The sequence below is a fragment of the Lampris incognitus genome, chromosome 18 (genome assembly GCF_029633865.1).
Source record: "Lampris incognitus isolate fLamInc1 chromosome 18, fLamInc1.hap2, whole genome shotgun sequence".
Classification (NCBI taxonomy): Eukaryota; Metazoa; Chordata; class Actinopteri; order Lampriformes; family Lampridae; genus Lampris; species Lampris incognitus.
Window position 1 is genome coordinate 11,825,680 of NC_079228.1, and position 22,147 is coordinate 11,847,826.

At 44.5% G+C, this 22,147-nt stretch overlaps 1 protein-coding gene across 2 annotated transcripts; it reads left to right on the forward strand.

The window, feature by feature from the left end:
- The first annotated feature begins 597 nt into the window (after positions 1-597).
- Positions 598-21,443, forward strand: cpsf1 (cleavage and polyadenylation specific factor 1). Of its 2 annotated transcripts, XM_056298768.1 has the most exons (39): positions 611-700; positions 941-1,026; positions 1,146-1,310; positions 1,425-1,452; positions 1,553-1,686; positions 1,798-1,878; positions 3,077-3,228; positions 3,476-3,622; positions 3,724-3,863; positions 3,996-4,106; positions 4,257-4,350; positions 4,444-4,531; positions 4,956-5,093; positions 6,701-6,752; positions 6,859-6,932; positions 7,034-7,108; positions 7,596-7,676; positions 8,314-8,409; positions 8,544-8,762; positions 9,011-9,152; positions 9,915-10,093; positions 10,248-10,387; positions 10,556-10,736; positions 12,115-12,321; positions 12,775-12,864; positions 12,959-13,105; positions 13,204-13,356; positions 14,995-15,111; positions 15,436-15,526; positions 16,584-16,668; positions 17,279-17,420; positions 19,115-19,267; positions 19,439-19,615; positions 20,094-20,160; positions 20,262-20,309; positions 20,427-20,582; positions 20,816-20,945; positions 21,083-21,221; positions 21,304-21,443. In XM_056298768.1, the coding sequence occupies exons 3-39, from the start codon at positions 1,167-1,169 to the stop codon at positions 21,349-21,351; spliced, it is 4,446 nt and encodes a 1,481-aa protein (XP_056154743.1). In that variant the 5' UTR covers positions 611-700; positions 941-1,026; positions 1,146-1,166; the 3' UTR covers positions 21,352-21,443. The 2 variants fall into 2 exon arrangements, with proteins under 2 accessions (XP_056154742.1, XP_056154743.1); XM_056298767.1 differs by lacking the exon at positions 941-1,026 and having other exon boundaries at positions 598-700.
- The last annotated feature ends 704 nt before the right edge of the window (positions 21,444-22,147 follow it).

Sequence of the window (22,147 nt, forward strand, 5' to 3'; positions counted from 1 at the left end):
TCTTATGCAGTAACTTTCAGATATATGTAACAAAACAGAGTTCTTATGCAGTAACTTTCAGATATATGTAACAAAACAGAATTCTTATGCAGTAACTTTCAGATATATGTAACAAAACAGAATATGTATTCAGTAACTTTCAGATATATGTAACAAAACAGAATATGTATTCAGTAACTTTCAGATATATGTAACAACAATTTTTATGCAGTAACTTTTAACAATGCAAACGGGAGCGAGATCTCTTATTAAAATACAATAAATTACACTTGTGAAACAGATGTAATTAGAGAAAAAAGTCCTGTTACCCTTTATAGTTTAGGTAGATAAAGGTCTCAGTCACATTTGAGTAAAATAATCCTATTTCTATAAATGTCATTGGATCTTTTTTTTTAAAAGATATTTTATTTTCACGGACCCCTTGCAATTACACCATAGACCACTAGGGGTTCGCGGACCCCCGGTTGAGAAACACTGCTGTAGTGGCTTCCATTGAGTTCGACGCGCTTAAACGCTTTTATTTTGAAAACGAGACACCGGAAGTAAAACATTGTCAGAACGGACGACAGCGTAGCAACGGCTAGCTTCCTTGGCTATCGGGGATGGCTAAGTTAGCGGCTCGGTGAATAATGATATTTTTGATGTAAATTGTAAAGGAAGGAGTTAATAAGAAAACGCCGTTAGCTTCTGTTTATCACAGGTTTGTTGAAAACTCTCTTTTATGGTTGTTTTAGCTTTAACTTGCCGAAAATGCCAAAACGTGTTGCAGGAACTATCATGCCATGCTACATAAAAGTTAGCACAATCTTAGCCTACTTAGCTAGTTAATAGTAACTCCAGATCAGTTAGTAATCCCCGAAGTAACGTACACAGTCTTTTGTAATGTCTCATTAAAGAGCCTGAAGTATATGTTAAGTATATGTATAAACTTAATTCGCAGGCAAAGCTAACGTTTATGGAAAGCTGAGCCTTGATGCCCCTAGCACGAGTCGAATGAATGGGAGTCCTTTGTTGGATTTAAGAACGGTACTTAAGTTCCCTTGACCTGCTCTTTAAGCAATGTAAACATGATGATGCAACGTTACATAATCTTCTATAACTGGTCTTTGGCAGTGACAATGAAGTGAATGTTCTCACCCATGTAGGTGCTGAGGGGTTAATCCAGGATGTATGCTGTGTACAGACAAGCCCACACACCCACTGCAGTGGAGTTCTCCGTCTACTGCAACTTCATATCCAATAAGGAGAAGAACCTAGTCGTTGCCGGAACATCTCAGCTCTATGTCTATAGGATAATCCACGATGTGGAGGTGATGATGCTGCTCAAGAGCAGGGTTTTTTTCCAAGGTTAAATTGCTTGAGTAAGAGTTGCACAAGGTGTTGCATTGCATAGGGTATAACATACCTTTCTTTTCTTTTTTCAGAATACATCAAAAAGTGAGAAGTCTTCAGGTAAGGTCACCTGTCTCTCAAAGCAGGTGTTTCAGTGTTGAAAAAACAACATGGCAATCATGTTCTTTTGGTGTTCTCATTTCACACCTGTCCCTTGCAGATGCTAAGGCTCGTAAAGAGAAGCTAGAACAGGTGGCAGCCTTTTCTCTCTTTGGCAATGTAATGTCCATGGCCAGCGTGCAGCTTGTAGGAACCAATAGAGATGCTCTTCTGCTAAGTTTCAAAGATGCTAAGGTATTTTGCCAGCTGCACGATTCCACTACCTTCATGTCAAACCACACATAAGCATTTTTAACCACACAGAAACTTTTTTCATTCACTCTTATATATTTTTATTCTTCTTAGTTGTCAGTGGTGGAGTATGACCCAGGGACACATGACCTGAAGACACTCTCTCTTCATTATTTTGAAGAGCCGGAGCTCAGAGTATGTTGAAGCAAGAAATTTGTGAATATATCTATATTCAGAGTTTAACTGCATCTTCAGTCCAGCGCAACCTTCACAGGGTTTCTGCAGGTCCTTAAAAAGTCTTAAAAGAATCTCAAATTCAATTATTTGGATTGTAGGCCTAAAAAGGTCTTAAATGTGATTTTAATAGGTCTTAAAAATTGACTGGATGATGAAGTTCTTTCCGTAATGCTGCGGTATCTTCAATTTGCAAATAATTGATAGTTCAGTTTCTTTTTTTTTCCTTGTTTGGAGAACAGAGCCACAATCTTTGCAACCCAGTCAGAGTTTATTCGAACACACTCATCTAGTGGGTAGCTAGCATGCCATCAGGTATACAGGCTACTTGATTTCTGTGGCAGCTAACACAGGGAAGTGACCCTGAGGGCCCGTGACCCTGAGAGCAGGATAAGCGGTTTGGATAATGAATGGATGGATGGTAACACAGGGAAGTGTAACTTCAAAGAGACCAAGATGGAGAACAACAGGGTATGTGGTTGAAGCCAACTGAGGGAAATGGGTATGAAGCCTTCTGCTGCATTTGCAAGAAAATCCTCAAATCAGGCACATTGGGAATAAATTCATTCATTCATTCATTATTCAAACCGCTCAGGGTCATGAGCATGCTGGAGCCTATCCCAGTGGTCATTGGGCATCATTGGAATTGGGAGTCATTGGGGTGTGTGTGTCGGGCCTGTGATGGGCTGGCGGCCTGTCTAGGGGAACAAGTTGTAAAATAATTATACTATATTATTATTATTATGCATTACAATTATGTTACATTGCAATGAGTCTTAAGTAATTCTAGGACCTATTTTCATACATGCCGATTTTTCTTCCTGTTTTTCATACTTTTGCCTTTATGGCCATGAAATAGGTATTAAATTACATTCAAAGTGGTATTAACAAGGTCTTAAAAAGTCTCAAATTTAACTTGTTGAAGCCTGCAGAAACCCTGTTGAAAAGTAGCCAGAGTGATGCATTGAATTAACTGTTTCCAAGACCAAAAGAATCAAATTTGCTTCATGGTTTCAATCACATTTGGTCATTTCTGCTTTATCTAGCCATATTAAAAATGTTAAATGGACAAAAATGCTAATGTTATCTAAATTAGAATAATATATTCTGAGTTATTGCCAGAATGATGTTAGTAATTTGCCTGGTTTTAAATTTTCAGGATGGATTTGTCCAGAACGTACACATTCCCATTGTCCGTGTGGATCCAGAGAATCGTTGTGCTGTAATGTTGGTTTATGGCACCAAGCTTGTTGTGTTGCCATTCAGAAAAGACACTCTAACTGATGAGCAGGAGGGGGTGGTTGGAGAAGGGTATGCTCATATTAAATGTCACATGCTGCCTGTTAGTTAGACTTTACTATCTAGTGAACACGTTCATCCATGAGTACATGAATCGTGATAAGAGATAGTCCTCAGCGATGCTTTAGTTCTGTCAGCGCTGTTGCCAAACTTATTGTAAGCATGGGCAAATCTGTTCTCATGCATGCCCTCTTTTAACACATTATAGCTTTTATTTAGTCATGTGTGTTGTCTGACTGTCACTTAATCTCTCTTGCAGACCTAAATCCAGCTTCCTTCCCAGCTATATTATTGATGTCCGTGAACTGGATGAGAAGCTACTAAATATCATTGACATGAAGTTCCTCCATGGCTACTATGAGCCAACACTACTTATCCTATATGAGCCCAACCAGACATGGCCTGGGTGAGTTCACCATTTTACCAAGTATAGCAGCTTTTTATTTTATGTCTCATACATTGAGTTCATATCCAGATTGACAAATGAGTTCATTTTTTCTCCCCCAGGCGTGTCGCTGTACGCCAGGACACGTGCAGCATCGTGGCAATCTCCCTCAACATCATGCAGAAGGTGCACCCTGTCATCTGGTCTCTCAGCAATCTACCCTTTGACTGTACACAGGTCATGGCTGTTCCCAAGCCCATCGGTGAGACCAGTATTTAGAGATCATCCGTATTGTGCTTACCTGTAAAGAAATGTTCTGCACTTGTTTGAAATAAAACGTTGTAATAGTTACCGCAATTCTTTAGATTACACTAATTAAATGATATATTTCTAGGTGGCGTAGTGGTGTTTGCTGTCAATTCATTATTGTACTTAAATCAAAGTGTGCCACCATTTGGAGTATCTCTTAATTCTCAAACAAGTGGGACCACAGCCTTCCCACTGCGTGAGTATTGTCATTCGGGCACACCACATCTGCACAGATATTTCTAATATCCAACTCTGTTGTCTTTGTTTTATTGCACATGCCATTTGATATTTGTCATAACTGTGTAATCTGTCAGAATCCATCCATAGATCTGTTTTTATTATGCAGGCGTACAGGAAGAAGTAAGGATCACACTGGACTGTTCCCAGTCTGCCTTTATCGCCTATGATAAGATGGTCATCTCTTTGAAAGGAGGGGAAATGTGAGTGCAACGCTGGGTTTGACAGTGTGCCGTATATCAGCCATGATGACAGGTTATGACTGTCTGCCGACTGTTGTCTCGTTCTCTCTGCAGCTACGTATTGACCCTTATCACCGATGGCATGAGGAGCGTCAGGGCCTTCCACTTTGACAAGGCGGCTGCCAGTGTCCTGACCACCTGTGTAAGCGCTATCTAAAGCTTTTGGAATAGGGGCAGTCTGTAGATGCAGGCCATTTTTAAAAAAAACAATTTTTGTCTGGAGAGCTATCCTGAACAGTTGAAGAGCCAAGCACAACCACAAGCTCAATCCATTCTCCCTTTCCTGGAGAAGTACCGACCGCAGAATTTATTGATAACTTCATTTGGGGAAAAAGACCATAGAAGGGGGAGGAGACATAAAATAATGCTATTTTAGCACAGAACTGTGCACAGTAGACTGAAATCTTGACACAAAGATTACAGGGAGACTATAATCTAATGTTTGCTGACCTTTTAGGCTTTAAAATAAATACTGCATGTTCATAATCTGCCTGGTCAGTCCATAGAATGAGTATTCAGCTGAAGCACATCAGCTCTGTTCACCACTCTGGGTTATCCTTTTCCAGATGATGACTATGGAACCAGGCTACCTTTTCCTTGGCTCCCGTCTTGGAAATTCACTGCTCCTAAAATACACAGAAAAGCTACAAGAGACCCTACCAGAGGAGGGCAAAGAAAAGCAGGACAAGGAAAAAGAAAGACCGGTAGGTTTTTACATATGCATTTTGCTTCTTTGTAAAGCTGGATCAGTTGAGGTACTCTGCTGGCTCCTCAGTGAATTGCATTGACAATGCTTTGGGCAGGTAGACAACAAAGTGTCATGCACCCAAATTGTCTGAGCTCTGTTATGTTTTCAGCAACACCCAAGAAAAGCAATTGCCAAGGCTTTCCTTTGTTCTATCGTAAAGTACATACTGTATTTCCTGGACTACAAGCCACTATTTTTTACTCGTCCGGTTGGTCCTGCGACTTATGTTCCAAAGCGACTTAGACAATGTAATTTTGTCGGACGAATGTTATTCATCCATCACGGTGACGAGGACCATCTAGACAACCTGTGATGGATGACTGATGACTTGCGCGATGATTAAAGTGAGGAAGAGTTGCGCATTGTCAACCCCACTGTCTCGTCTGAGACCACCTACTACCTGTGGCAAGACTAAGCGAGATGACTGGCAATGGAGACGGATGCAGATTTCTCCTCAGGGTTTCTTCCCGAAGCGTTTCCCGTATACGAGTATACCCGCAAGGCAGCGGCGGTTTGAAATCAGAGATGTCCTTGTCCTAGATGAACTGCCCGACAAGGCTAATGAGCTTCATCTACCCGGGTTTGAAATCAGAGTTGTCCTTCTCTTGGATTGGCTGCCAACCAAGGCTAAGGAGTCCAACCAACCCACCTGGTTATACCGCAGAGAACCCGGTCGCCCCTGCAGCAGACTTTGTAAAAACAGGAGGTCATGGAATGAGAGTAGAACGGACATTGAGCTGTTTTCGGTGGTCACTTGAGTAGTTCAAAAGAAAATGGCGATTGTTGTTAGCTGTTATGGTGCCAACAAACGACAATGGAGCGCTTAAATGTTCCTACTACTCCACTGCTCGTTTGGTCGTTGCTGCAAAACCTCACTTCAGTCACCCTTCACGTCACCCTTACTCTTGAAAATCGGTACCAGTGTGCTGCTTCTCCACTCCTCAGGCATCCTCTCACTTTCCAGGATTGTGTTAAACAATCTAGCTAAAAACTCCACTGCCTTCTCTCCTAAACACCTCCATGCCTCCACAGGTGACCGTAGGTCAAGTTATCTGGTTCTAGTGGACTAACTTCCATTTAAACCAACTTGTGGCAAGTCATGGATTTTTTTCTTTTTCTTTTTTTAGACTTCATGGACTCACTGATCATCCTGCTATGTTGATTTTAGCTGGATTGTCTGTTCTACTGTCATTCAGTTTCTATTGTACCATCATATAAATGCGACTTATACACCGAAGCGACTTGTATATTTTTTTCCCTCACAACAACATATTTTTTGCTGAGTGCGACAAATGTGCGACTTGTAGTCCGGGAAATGCAGTAGTACCATTTAATCCCTGTGGCTCATTCATAAAGTATATTAAACGCGGTATGGGAGGGACTATTTTTCTTCAGGTAATGAGCCGGTGAGCGGCTCGGCTAATGTTTTGAATCACCTCCCTCTCTCTACATGCTGCCTAGGTGGCGTATGAATGACGTATGTGTTGTCAGCTTACGGCACCATTGAACAGTCCGTTTTATTTAACCTCCCTGTTCTAAATCACTGCTAATGACACATTTTAGGAGGAACCACCAAGCAAAAAGAAAAGGATGGATTCTTCCACTAACTGGACTGGTACGTTGACATTTGCAATTCTGACATGTACTAGAAATGTGCTTGGTGTATTGTAAACAAAGGTACGGTGTATGATGCGTTCCATCTCATGATCTTGCTTTATCAGATGAGGTGGACGAGATTGAGGTGTATGGTAGTGAGGCCCAGTCAGGCACTCAGTTAGCCACCTATTCCTTTGAGGTATGACACTACAGCAGCTTTGTTGGTTGTTAGAAAACATTGAAATTATTATTTCAGATTTGTGAAATGTTGAACAATGTTTGCCTTGGGTTTTCTTACAGGTGTGTGACAGCATATTGAACATTGGACCTTGTGCCACTGCCTCAATGGGTGAACCAGCGTTCTTGTCTGAAGAGGTATCGTCTTCATCTATGTCGTCTAGTTGTAATTTTTTCCATCACAATGAAATTAAGAAATCCATTCAGGAAGTGTGGCAGCACAGTGGTTAGCGCGGTCACTTCACAGTAAGAAAGTCCTGGGTTCGAGCCCCGGGGTTGTCCAACCCTGGGGGTCATCCCAGGTCGTCCTCTGTGCATGTTCTCCCCATGTCTGCGTGAGTTTCCTCCGGGTGCTCCGGTTTCCTCCCACAGTCCAAAGACATGTAGGTCGGGTGAATCGGCCATACTAAATGGTTCCTAGGTGTGTGTGTGTGTGTGTGTCGGCCCTGTGATGGCCTGGCAGCCTGTCCAGGGTGTCTCCCCGCCTGCCGCCCAATGACTGCTGGCATAGGCTCCAGCATCCCCACAACCCTGAGAGCAGGATAAGCAGTTTGGATAATGGCTGGATGGGCATTCAAGAAGTGTTTCTCAAAGTTGTTAACTTCAGTTTCCCTCTCACCCACAGTTCCAGAGCAACCCTGAGCCCGACCTCGAGGTTGTGGCGTGTTCCGGCTACGGCAAGAATGGTGCACTGTCCGTACTACAGGTAAGTCCATTCACTGGGGGAAAAGAAAAAACTGCTTGCATGGATTGATAAGTTGTATCCTCTGAAAACAATGTGAAGATGTAGTATTGTGTTTGATGATTTTTGCCGCACTGTCCTAACACCTGTGGTCGTGAGGCTCGTCTGCCACAGGTCCAGTGACATTGCTACAGTGAAGTCTGGGTTTACCAGGGCTGCCTCAGAGATCAATGGAGTAGCCTGTAAACACCTCAGATACAGTCGAGCAGGCGACCCCAGATCCTGGGCCCAGCCTTAAACACGGGGGATGCATTTGTACTTGTTCTCAGGTGTAAGCCATCTGACCTACGAATTGAACTGTGCTGATGCAAATGTATTACTGATGTCATAATTTGAATTCCTGAATTTCTCTTCGGGGATGAATAAAGGTTATCTTATTTTAAACAGATTAAGGTCTACAAGGGCCATGAAAATCCCTCATAACACAAGGAGAAAGTCTTAATTTGTAGTTCTCTGGAATATTATTGGGTGGGTGTTTATTAATTAACTTTAGAGTTAATGTTTGGCGGTCACTCTCCTTTTTCGTGTGTGTTTACTGATTGTTCTCTCTCTGGCCATTACTTGCCCTTTGTGATTTCTTTTCTTGCCATTGTGTTACCAGAGAAGCATCAGACCCCAAGTTGTCACTACCTTTGAGTTGCCAGGTTGCCACGACATGTGGACAGTCATCTCAAGTGAGGTGAAAGACGACAAAAAGGTGCAGTATATTTCCCCTACACAGATAAATGTTTTTTGCAAATTAAAAAAAAAATACAATGCAATATTTAAAACATAATCCAAATGTGAGGTATCGGATGATCGAAACAATCTTCACGCATGCTTTGTTTTCAGGCTGCAAAGAAGGATGAGTCTGAGGACAGGACTGAGATGGAGACAGCTGAGGGTGGTGAGGAGGAAGAGGAGGAGGAGGAGAAGAAGAAGAGAAAGGAGGAGGAGGAGGAGGAAGAAGAGGAGGAAGAAGAGGAGGAGGTGGAGAAAGCAGAGTCCTCCATGGAGGATGACAAAAAGAAGCATGGCTTCCTCATTCTGAGCAGAGAAGACTCCACCATGGTACCAACACACACACACACACACACACACACACTCACACTCACATACCTCTCACAGTTGTGATTTGCATCTGAACGTTGTGCCGTGAGTTACAGCACAGTGACTTTACCAGGGCTTTACTGGTGTGAATGTGAAGCCCTGTAGGAAACGTAATTTGGGGATATACAAGTAAAACTGGCTTGGCTAGCTGTGATTATTGCGCTGTGTCATGAAGCTGAATCGATGACCTCTCCTTCACGTGGGCGTAGATCCTGCAGACGGGCCAGGAGATCATGGAACTGGACACCAGTGGCTTCGCCACACAGGGACCCACTGTGTTTGCCGGTAACATTGGAGACAACAAATATATCATCCAGGTCTCCCCCATGGGCATAAGACTGCTGGAAGGAGGTAAGTGGGGACAAGGTGCAACACAGACAGTTTTGCAAAGTGATTTTACTTGGTGCTGAATTCGGTGCCGGTAAGCTATATAGCTGTTGCAATGGAATGCTCAAATCTGGCGGTGCCGTCATCTAGCATGATAACAGAATACTAAATAGCTGTTCTGGAGCTGAACAGAAATAATTCCTCGTGTCTGGGTAGCATAGCGGTCTATTCCGTTGCCTACCAACATGGGGATCGCTGGATCGAATCCCCGTTGCCCCTGGGTTGGGCGGGTGACCCTACAGACACAATTGGCCGTGTCTGCCGGTGGGAAGCCGGATGTGGGTATGTGTCCTGGTCGCTGCACTAGCGCCTCCTCTGGTTGGTTGGGGCGCCTGTGCGGGGGGGAATAGTGTGATCCTCCCACGCGCTATGTCCCCCTGGTGAAACTCCTCACTGTCAGGTGAAAAGAAGTGGCTGGCGACTCCACGTGTTGGAGCAGACATGTGGTAGTCTGCAGCCCTCCCCGGATCGGCCGAGCGGGTGGAGCAGCGACCGGGACAGCTCAGAAGGGTGGGGTAATTGGCCAGATACAACTGGGGAGAAAAAAAATCCAGAAAAAAGAAAGAAAGAATTCCTCAATGGAAATAATTTTCCCATCTGGTCAATAAATCCTTAAAAGGTATGCATCCAGGTAGTATTTTGTTTTAACTTTTAATGGAAGTGAGTACTCACTCTCTTTATATGGCTGTCCTACCCAAACAAACCCTTTCATTATCCTGCTTTCAGTGACACAGCTCCACTTCATCCCCGTGGACCTGGGCTCCCCCATAGTGCAGTGCTGCGTGGCCGACCCCTATATGGTCATCATGACTGCAGAGGGGGTGGTAACCATGTTCGTGCTGAAGACCGACTCCTACATGGGGAAGACACACCGGTTGGCCTTGCAGAAACCTCAGATCTCTACCGTGAGTGAATCCCATGCCCTCGCCCCTAACATTCACCCTTCTAGTCACGATATACTGAGATATGGCAGTACTTACATTTCCGTTTTCTTGGTGTGAGCTGGGTAGCTTGTCATGCATGTTAACTGACCATGTCGGTACGTTCTCGTTTTCATAGCAATCACGCGTGATCACACTTTGTGCATTTCGAGACGTGAGCGGCATGTTCACCACAGAAAACAAAGTGAGTTGCTCTAATAAAGACGACACGATAGCAAGGAGCCAGTCAGAGACGGAGACCATCATTCAGGATCTTAGGTGAGAATTTATCCGCCCACAGGATCCACTAAACAGTGCCATGACTGGTTTATAAAACCCAAAGCCTTACTTGGATATCATACAGAGGTTGTTAAGAATACTGTGTGTGTGTGTGTGTGTGTGTGCACGTGCGCATGTGTACGTTTGCTTGTTTATGCACCCACATAGCAATACGGTGGATGACGAAGAGGAAATGTTGTATGGAGACTCCAACAGTGGCACAACTCCCACAAAGGACGATACTTACCGCAGCTCTTCAGCCCCAATGCCCTCTGGAGGCGAAGGAAGCACGGGCAAAGCAGAACCCACTCACTGGTGCATGATAGTCAGGGAGAACGGTGTGATGGAGGTATGGTTCATGTATGCTGTCAGATGGATATTGAAATGCATGACATAAGTTGCAAATGCTGTGATAGAAAACATCTTTAATCACACAGAAAGGTGATCAGTTCATCTGGGCACAACTTTTATCGAGAGAAACGTTTCATCACTCATCTAAGTGACCTCTTCAGTCTCAACTGACTGCAGGTATCCCCACCCTTATAAACAATACAGTGGCATAATAACCGAAAACAACGATCGGTTTCATATGCAAATTACCGTGACCATTAATTAGAGTTACAATGACCATGTGCACTGTTTGGTTTCCCCAATGTACAAGTCACAGCAATCCTCCCGGCATTTAACAGCGTACACTATACTGCTCTGTTTGTGCCAGGGAACCAGATCCTTGGGGTGGACCAATTTCTGGCACGGCGTGTTTTGGGGTTTGAAAGCAACTGAGATGCGGTGTTTGGAAAATACGCATCTCAACTGTTCCGACACTCCCGCCGCATACAGAATCATGATTAGATTACGCTCAGACAGCTGTTGTCCTTCTCCTGTCTTCGATCGGCTGGTGCACTGTTTGGACGTCTTCCTGGCTCTGACAAACGCCCAGTCAGGATAACCACACTTAACCAGGGCCTGTTTAATGTGGGATTTCTCCCCTTCCCCGCCCACTCTGTCAGTGGTGACGTTGTCAGCTCGGTGGAACAGCATCCTGATGGCTCCTAGTTTGTGCTCCAGTGGATGATGAGTGACTGAGGGGGAGGTAATTTGCATATGAAACCAATCGTTTTCGGTCATTATGCCACTGTATTGTTTCTAAGGGTGGATATAAGGTTGTTTATAAGTTGTTATAAGTTAAGGCTGTATTGTTTATAAGGGTGGATTTTCATTGGGAGTGATGAAGAAGAACAGGATTAGGAACGAGTATATTAGAGGGACAGCTCAGGTTGGACGGTTTGGAGACAAAGCAAGTGAGGCAAGATTGAGATGGTTTGGACATGTGTGGAGGAGAGATGCTGTGTATATTGGGAGAAGGATGCTGAATATGGAGCTCCCAGGGAAGAGCAGAAGAGGAAGGCCAAAGAGGAGGTTTATGGATGTGGCAGAGGACAGGAAGAGATGGAAACGGATGATCCGCTGTGGCGACCCCTAACGGGAACAGCGGAAAGTAGTAGTAGTAGATTGCTTATAAGGGTGGGGATATCTACAATCAGTTGAGACTGAAAAAGTCTCTTAGATGAATTGTGGAACATTTCTCTCAATAAGCGTTGTGTCCACATGAACTGATTCAACTTTCTGTGATTTCCTTACCTGGATTATTGAGCCTGCATCTTTAATCCCATTTTATTATGCTGCACTCAGTTTCACGTTTTATTCCTTCATATACTTTCTCAAAGATTTACCAGCTCCCAGACTGGCGGCTGGTTTTCCTGGTGAAGAACTTCCCTGTGGGCCAGAGGGTCTTGGTTGACAGCTCCTCTGGCCAGTCAGCAACACAGGGGGAGGGTAAAAAAGAGGAAGTGACACGACAGGGCGAGATGCCTCTGGTCAAAGAGGTGACCCTGGTGTCACTCGGCAACAATCACAGTAGACCGTATCTGTTGGTGAGTTTTTAATTTGTCAGTTTGTTCTGGCCAAACAGGTGAAATGTGTTTCTCTAATTTTGATGGGATAACGGAACAAAAACTTGAGAAAAGCAGAATCTTGAACTTCTTGAATTTTTGTCCCCTTAAAAGATAAAATTCCTTCAGTTGAATCTTTTATCCCAGGAAAAATGAAACACAAACAAGCTACTCATTCAAAACTTTGCTTCTGAGGTGTAGCTGGAAAACATACAGAGGAAACATGTATCAAGAGAAAGAGATCTGGATTTTCAAATCAGAAAATATAGATCCCATTTACAAATGATCCCCGGCATCCCATCTGTCCTATTTTACATCTATCTATATAAAAGTGACGGAACGGTGTCTCAGTGGGAAAGTTTATCAAAGCAAGAAATGCCAAGTTCTGAGATTTACAGCAAACAGGATGTGACGAGGATATTTCTTGTTTTCTAGGTCCATGTAGAACAAGAGCTTCTAATCTATGAAGCTTTCCCCTATGATCAGCAGCAGGCTCAAAACAATTTGAAAGTGCGCTTTAAAAAGGTAAGAACTGTGGCCCTCATGTCCACTGAACGTAACAATTCAGCAGCTTCGGACAAAGTTAATGTTTTAAAATATGTATCCCTACTCTACGCAGATACCTCACAACATCAACTTTAGAGAGAAGAAACCAAAGTTCAAGAGAGATAAGAGGGCAGATGGCACCCTTCTTGACGAGAGTACGACTGTCAAGAGTCGAGTGGCCCGATTCAGATACTTTGAGGACATCTCCGGATATTCGGGAGTAAGAGGATTTGGTTAATTTTTTGAGGCCTGTTGCGCCCAAGTCGATGACATACTAAGTATTCTTCCAGGTGTTTCACATTTCCTCATTGCCTCAAGGTGTTCATTTGCGGACCTTCTCCTCATTGGATGCTGGTAACCTCACGCGGGGCCATGAGACTTCACCCCATGACCATCGATGGTTCCATTGAGTCGTTCTCTCCCTTCCATAACATCAATTGCCCCAAAGGCTTCCTCTACTTTAATAAACAGGTAAAAACTTCAAATGCATCCACTCTTAAAATTCTTATATGTGTATCTTGGTATTTATTCTACTCAGTTTCAGAGGAATCTGTCCTGTGGTGGGTTTAATTGTTCTGCTCTCAACTGAGGTAAAACTATAAAATTTCTGTTTCATACACTCAGTCTTAGGATGATATTCTCTAACTGCCTATAGCCAAACTAGAATTAGATTTGTAACCTTGGTTAGGGTCCTGGGCGACACGGTGACGCAGTGGTTAGCGCTGTCGCCTCACAGCAAGAAGGTCCTGGGTTCGAAACCCGGGGTTGTCCAACCATGGGGGGTCGTCCTTTGTGTGGAGTTTGCATGTTCTCCCCGTGTGTGGTGGGTTTTCTCCGGGTGCTCCGGTTTCCCCCCACCATCAAAAAGACATGCATGTCAGGGTTAACATAATGTGTCTTTTCATTGTTTTGCAAATCTGTCTGCCTATAAAAACAGACATCAGAGGTTCTATACAGCTTTGCTGAGTTGTTTAAACGATGTCAAAACATGGATGGAGTTAAACTTCCTGAAACTAAACCACAATAAGACTGAAATAAGTGTATATGGACAACCTGATCTTCTGGATGGTTATGATAGTGCTCTTGGCCCTTCAGCTTCCTACATTCGCTCTTCTGTTAGGAATTCTTGGTGTGATTTTTGACATCTCTTTTAACTTTGATGAACAAATAAGCTCAGTTTCAAAACAAGTTTTTTTCAATTACGACTTCTTGGAAAAGTAAAGGCCTATCTCCCTCCAAATGATCTTGAAAGGGTAATTCATGCATTTATTATCTCTCGTTTGGATTATTGTAATTCATTGTATGTTGATGTAGCTCAGTCATCGCTTCGTCACCTGCAGCTTGTACAAAATGCAGCTGCTTGCCTTCTGACAGGAAAGAAACGACGTGATCACATAACGCCTGTACTGGCCTCCCTTCATTGGCTTCCTGTCTGTTTTAGGCTCCAGTTTAAGATTTTATTACTTGTTTTGAAGTCTTTAAAAGGGCTGGAACCATCTTATTTATCTGAGCTAATACATCATCATACACCAGTCAGAGCACTCAGGTCGACAAACCAGATGCTCCGACATGTTCCCAGATCCAGGCTTAAGAACTGTCCCTGATCTCTGGAACAACTCACCAGTACACATAAGATCTGCTCAGACGCTAGAGACTTTTAAATCTTTGTTAAAGACCTACCTATTCTCGCTGGCATTCAATTCTAGTTGAGCTTTACACCATGATTTTATAGTGCAAATATACTTTTAGTTTAAGTTTTATTGTTTATATTTTATATTCTTTATTTAATTATGTTTTTCTTTACATATATTTTTATATTCTTATGTGTCACATATTTTATGTTGTATTTTAAGCTTGTGAAGCACTTTGGTTCAACTGTGAGCTGGAGATGGTGCCCGGGTGCTGCAGGGCGACTGCCCGCTGCTCCTAGCTACACAGCTAGGATGGGTTAAATGCAGACTGTAATTTCCCTATGGGGATCAGTAAAGTACATCAAAATCACAAAAAAAAAAAAAAGATTTTTCAGTTTTGTTCCTTTATTCATTTCCAGGCCTTTCTCTCAAAGTGTAGCTAAGAATAAGTTTTGCATTTATTTGTGTTTCCCCGCAGGGAGAGCTGAGGATTAGTGTCCTGCCAACCTACTTGTCCTATGATGCCCCTTGGCCGGTCAGGAAAATCCCGCTCAGGTGCACCGCCCACTACGTCTCCTACCATGTGGAATCCAAGGTAGGGGCACCTTGACATCTGCTCACACAACACTGGAGGCAACAAGGCCCTACATTAGATACACATCAAGGCTGGAGCACATTCCATACCCGTATAAGTACACTTGCTTCTCCACCTCGACTTTGGTGTAGTGGCGCGTTTCATGTGGTGGTTACACAAGACAAAAGCATATTGATTTGTCTGCTTTCAGATTCGGAGATGAAAGCACACGGCTCTTGAAGTCTTAACACTGGCAGGGAGAAAAGACAAATCAATGAGAATAACTTTAAAGGGATTCATCTTTGATGAAATGTTCTAATGTGGAATTCTGGGTTTCCCTCTTAGGTCTACGCTGTGTGCACCAGCGTGAAGGAGCCCTGCACTCGCATCCCCAGGATGACGGGCGAGGAGAAGGAGTTTGAGATCATTGACAGAGGTCAGACATGAACAACTCAATACCAGGAAACGGGAACACTTTATTTGTCATTTCACCTCATGTACTTTGCGCACATGAAGTGAAACGAAATGCCGTTTCCCTCAGCCCACAGCAGTGCAACATACAGACAAAAACACATTCAAGAACTACAAAACACACATTCAAACTAACACACATATCCAAACCAAAAAAAGCTAACACATATATCCAAACCAAAAAAACTAACACATACGTATATCCAAACAAAAACAAAAAAATCACTGTTCAAGGGAACAATTGCCAGCCAGGATGACTGTCAGAACCGCCGGTCTGCATGGGCTAGCAGTTAGCCTAGCCCGCCCCGATTACGTGTCCTGTCAGACCGCCCTCCTAGTTTCCTCCTCGGGCGCAGCTCCAGGCAGGGGCTGTGGTCCCTGTGGCAACCAGACGAAGCAGATCAAGCCCTCCCAGCCGATCCAGCGCCAGCTCTCCCAGCCAGACACCCTCGACACACCTCCCCACACTCCACATGATGACATCAAAAACACCAGTCAACGCCAGGTGAGGCTGCTGCCAGACCGCCCTCGGTGTTATCAGAACTGCCGGTCTGCATGGGCTAGCAGTTAGCTTAGCCTGCCCTGCTTCCGCTTCCTGTCACACCGCCCTCGGTGTTACCTCCTTGGGTAGCAAGGCCGCAGTCCCTGGGCCCACAGCACAGCAGACCAAGCTCTCCCAGCCGATCCAGTGCCAGCTCTCCCAGCCAACAAACAAAGACAAACATTTAGACGCAGACGTGGACAAAGACACTGCATCAACGGTACTGGTTGAGGCCGCCACAAATGTGAATTCGCGCTGCCATCTTCCCATGCTAGTACTGGGTGAGGCCACTGCGAACGTGAATTCGCGCTGCCATCTTCCCACACCGGAAGCAGAAGATGGTCTTCCTACAGTAGATGCTCTGGAGTAATGAGGGCACTGAATGAAATGAAATGGTCCATGTTCCTTAATGTGTGGACAGCACGTTAAACACAACCAATGTCTCATTCGCCATGCTTTATCTTCTGTGCCCTCTCTGCAGATGAACGGTACATCAACCCTCAGCAGGAAAAGTTCTCTATACAGCTCATCTCCCCGGTCAGCTGGGAGGCCATCCCCAACACACGGTAAAAGAACAGCAGCAACTCTTCTGCATGTTGAGCCAGATACAGTTGAGTTGGTTTGATCGACAGTAAGATCGATTGTTAGATCCCAGAAAGTTCGAGTCAGTTCTTCTGGACACAACGTTTAGTGACGTCGTCAGTCTCAGTTGACTGCAGGTGTCCCCGACTTATAAATAGCACAGTTGCATAACGACCGAAACCAACAATCGGTTTCATATGCAAATTGCTGTGACCATTAACTAGTTACAGTAGCCATGTGTACTTTTCAGAGGATTAGGGAATAGCTGTAATCACAGCATTGCAAGATGGCGACACGTGCTCTTAGCCCCCCCCCCCCCCCCAGTTCAGGAATCCCACTCTGTAATGTTTCTGACATGCCTGAAACTTTTCTCCCACTAAACGTGTCGTCCAGATGAACTAATTCAACTTCCTTACCTGATTATTGAGCATGCATCACGACATGGATCGTTAGACTTACATTTCAAAAATGTGATGAAACAAAGAGGGTAATTTTCAGGAAAGAGTTTTTTTTTTCTTGCAGAAAATCAAATCGATAAAAATACAACGCTCATCGCTAACTTACTTTCCTGTGACTGTCCCCTGTCTTCATAAGGATCGATTTGGAGGAGTGGGAGCATGTGACCTGTATGAAGACAGTGGCCCTGAAGAGTCAGGAGACTGTGTCTGGACTGAAGGGCTATATTGCAGCAGGGACCTGCCTGATGCAGGGGGAAGAGGTCACCTGCAGGGGCAGGGTATGGAGCATCCAGCCATAATAACCTCCAAGCTTTAGCCATGACGTCCTAGACGATAGAAGGCAGTTTACAGGGTTTACAGGAAGGGACCCGTAATGGAAAGGTCCCTCTTTACCAGCCTTGTGGCACAGCAAAGTGTCTGTGAACTAGTCTCTTAACTCCTGTTTACTCACTCAATATAAGTCCATCTAGGTATGAGCACCAGCTTAGAAACCAAAAATAATTTTACATACAAAATAGTTTGTTGCTGATTTACAAAAACATTTAAAATGCTGTTTGATTCTAATAATAATGATAATAATGGATTATACTTACATAGTGCTTTATCTGGACACCCAAAGCACTTCACAGTGAAGGGGGTAACTCGCCTCAACCACCACCAATGTGTTGGACCCACCTGGGTGATGCACGGCAGCCATTTTGCGCCACAATGCTCACCACACATCAGCTTGAGGTGGAGAGGGAGGAGTCATTGAGCGAATTACACGGGGAGCTGATTAGGTAGCCAGATGGAGAGAGCCAGGTTGGGAATTTGGCCAGGACACTGGGGACCCCCTACTTTTTGTGGTAAGTGCCATGGGCTCTTCTAATGACCACCATGAGATGAGAGTCAGGACCTCAGTTTAACGTTTCAGGAATCAGGAAAAATGTATTTGTCATTTCATATTATGTACTACATACACAGAAGAAATTAAACTCCGTTTCACCCAGCCCACAGCAGTGCAACACAAAAACACATATCCAAAAACCTCCAAAAACAACATTACCAGAAACACAAAAACAGAGAGAACAAAGCAAAAAGAAACAGCCAACAACACAGTCCTCCCAGTGCAACACAGTCCAAAAACTCCACCTTCCAGACAACGGACGCCAGCCAGGATGACTGTCGGAACTGCCGGTCTGCATGGGCTAGCAGTTAGCCTAGCCTGTCCCGCCTCCGTATCCTGTCAGACTGCCCCCGGTGTTTCCCCCTCAGGCACAGGTCCAGGCAGCGCCGTGGTCACTGGGCCTATCGGATGTAGCAGATCAGGCTCCCCCAGCTGATCCAGTGCCAGCTCTCCCAGCCAGACACCCTCGACACACTTCCCCTGCACTCCACATGACGACACAAACGCAGACAAAAACACTGCACAGTCGACGCTAGGCAAGGCCACCACCAGACCGGTGTTTCCTCTCAGGCAGGGCCGTGAGTTAGCAGTTACCTTAGCCTGCCCCGCAACAGACCAAGCTCTATGCCGATCCAGCGCCAGCTCTCCCAGCCAAACGAAATTGACGACCAAAATAAAAACATCACATGATAACATACACTTAGATGCAGATGTGGACAAAGACACTGCATAATCGGGACTGGGTGAGGCCGCCGCAAACGCAAGTTCATGCCGCCATCTTCCCACACCGGAAGATGGTGGCAGAATCTTCACCACTTTCATCCAAAGGACGGCATTTTCTACAGCACAGTGTCCCTGTCACTGCATTGCGGTATTGAGATTTTTTTAAAATTAGGACCAGAAGGAAGACTGCCCACTACTAGCACTTCCAGCAGCAACTCGGTTTTCCCGGGAGGTCTCCCATCCAAGCATTAGCCAAGCCCATACCTGCTTAGTTTTTGTCATTCGGCAGAGCCAGGGTACATGTTGGTATGGCTGCCGGTTCTGTCACTCCATGTCATTTATTTGTTGGCTGGTTTTGTTCAGATTCTGATCCTAGATATAATTGAAGTGGTGCCAGAGCCAGGTCAGCCCCTCACCAAGAACAAGTTCAAAGTCCTGTATGAGAAGGAACAGAAGGGACCGGTCACCGCACTGTGTCACTGCAGCGGATACCTGGTCTCAGCCATCGGACAGAAGGTCTCGGCCACTCTTATTGCTTTCATTCCATGTCATATAATGACTGTCAGATCTCACAGGACTGTATTAATAGAGCCTGCTTTATGTTGTCAGATTTACTCGTATTCTTCTAAATTACTGATTGTGTTGAAGTTACCTTCACTTACATGCACACTGTCTCATTCTCAACAGATCTTCCTGTGGAGCTTGAAGGACAATGACCTGACAGGCATGGCCTTCATCGACACCCAGCTCTACATCCACCAGATGTACAGCATCAAGAACTTCATCTTGGCTGCCGACCTGATGAAGAGCATCTCGCTGCTGCGCTACCAGGAGGAGAGCAAGACTTTATCCCTTGTCAGCAGGGTACGAATAAAGCAGGGTGTGACCAAGGCTTGAAACCACAGCCTGACACACTGTAGATGTTTGAGTAGTTTGAATTACGTGTAGGGTATAACAAATTGTGCGTTATCACAACTAGTTAGTGAATGTTGGCATTTTAATTTGCCTTGTTTTAACCCCAATTGAGTTGCAGGAGCCAAATGAGATTTCAGGCAATCAGGTTGCATTGTGTTTGAGTGGCGAGGGGGATTAAGTGTTACCCGTGGGCTGTGGTACATGCAATTTTAGTCTTTATTGACTTTAACCGTACATACACCTCAACTGAGAATGCATGGTGAAAGCCCTGCCTTTGTTATCTGCGGCTCCTGTGGGAATTTTAATTCAGTCAAGTTCATCTTCAAAAGAGCAGCACTTGGACATAATGAAGTACTTATCATGTTTGTTCTGATATTCGTGTTTTGTAATTCTAATGGAGTTCCTGCCCTGTTGTTTTTGTAAACAGGATGCAAAGCCCTTGGAGGTTTATAGCATTGAATTCATGGTAGATAACAATCAGCTTGGATTTCTGGGTAAGTTTGCCCTCCGAATTACAGAATGACTCCGTTAACTTCTTCAAAACGGCAAAAATCTTGCTGCCGGATCTCTAACCTTTTATTTGCTTTACTTTTAGTGTCGGATCGAGACAAGAACCTCTCTGTATATATGTATTTACCTGAAGGTATGTATAGCGGCTCAGTGCACAAATAATTAGTGGCTTTACCACAGGTAATTGGGTAACACAGGTTGCCGTATGAAGTGTTTCTGCCGCCATTTAAAATGTGGTTTACCATTACAGCTAAAGAGAGCTTCGGGGGTATGCGCCTGTTGAGGCGAGCTGACTTTAATGCTGGAGCCCACATTAACACCTTCTGGAGGATGCCCTGCAGAGGAGCCCTGGACATCGCCAGCAAGAAATCACTTACCTGGGACAACAAGCACATCACATGGTTTGGTAAGTAACCAGAATAACTCTCCCACATGATGACTGACACACTCACTGGGTGCTCTTTACTGCTAAGATGGGCAAAAGCCAAACGATCTATTAAAATAAAAACATTTCCCGGAATATCTATGGGCCAGACCGTTGTCCTTGATGGTCTGGGATGGCTGCCCAATGATTTCTCAACTGCCCAAAGTTTTCAAGGTGTTAGGAGCTAACGTTGTCTTCCTGCTGTGGGTCACCAGCCACACTGGATGGAGGGATAGGGTTGCTGCTACCCATGCAGGAGAAAACCTACCGGCGACTGTTGATGTTACAGAATGCTCTCAACACAATGCTGCCTCATCATGCCGGCTTAAACCCAAAGGCCTTCAGGTTTGGATCTCCCAGTACTTGGCTACAGCAAAATCCTGACCCATGCTCCTACCACAACTTGGTGGTCACGGTTCATTGAGTTGACGTGGCACCTTTTTTGACGTCTTGATCTGACAAAAGTTTTATCTTGGGTCCAGAATGCTGCACTGTGACAGACGAACCCTTCAGAACGCGGTGCGGAACATTCTGGACGGAGAACTTCTCAACAAGTACTTGTACCTCAGCACCATGGAGCGCAGTGAGCTTGCCAAAAAGATTGGAACCACACAAGACATTGTAAGTTCAGACACGAGTATACATGTACTGTTGGGTTTGTGATTTTGTAGTTTATTTTCATGCTTTTTTTCCCCCCATCTAGATCTTGGATGACCTCCTGGAGATTGACAGGGTAACAGCTCATTTCTGAATGCCACATTCCCTCTTCAACGTGAAGTCAAGTCAGTTTTACTTGTATAGTTCAGTATCAACTGAATGCTTTTTTTTCATTAAAGTGCTTTTGTTACATGTGAGAACTGAATTCATGTTTTGAGAATATTTTGTCCACAAAATAAAATAGAAACTCCTTTTATGATTATTTTATTATATTATTATTTAAATTTTTTTTTTTTGGATTTTTCTCCCCAATCGTACCTCGCCAATTACCCAACTCTTCCGAGCCGTCCCGGTCGCTGCTCCACTCCCTCTGCCAATCCGGGGAGGGCTGCAGACTACCACATGCCTCCTCCCATACATGTGGAGTCGTCAGCCGCTTCGTTTTTACCTGACGGTGAGGAGTTTCACCAGGGGGGACGTAGCGCGGTGATCTCGATCGACCAGAGGAGGCGCTAGTGCAGCGACCAGGACACACCCAAGATCCAGCTTCCCACCCGCAGACACGGCGAATTGTGTCTGTAGGGACGCCCGACCAAGTTGGAGGTAACACAGGGATTCGAACCGGCGATCGGAATAGACCGCCACGCTACCTGGATGCCCTTTATGATTATGTTATCCCCATCGATGAAGACAGTCCCACAGAAAAGAACTTTATCAGTTATAATTTATTTGAAAAACATTTGGCTTGGTGGCATTGGACTGTTTCCTCAACGTGTACAAACCCGGGTTTGGAAAATAACTTACAAAGTGTGTAACGTCTCACCTGATTTGAGACACAATAGAAGACCAACAAGACACCAGTAGCCTCCTGTTTCCAATAACTTTCATCT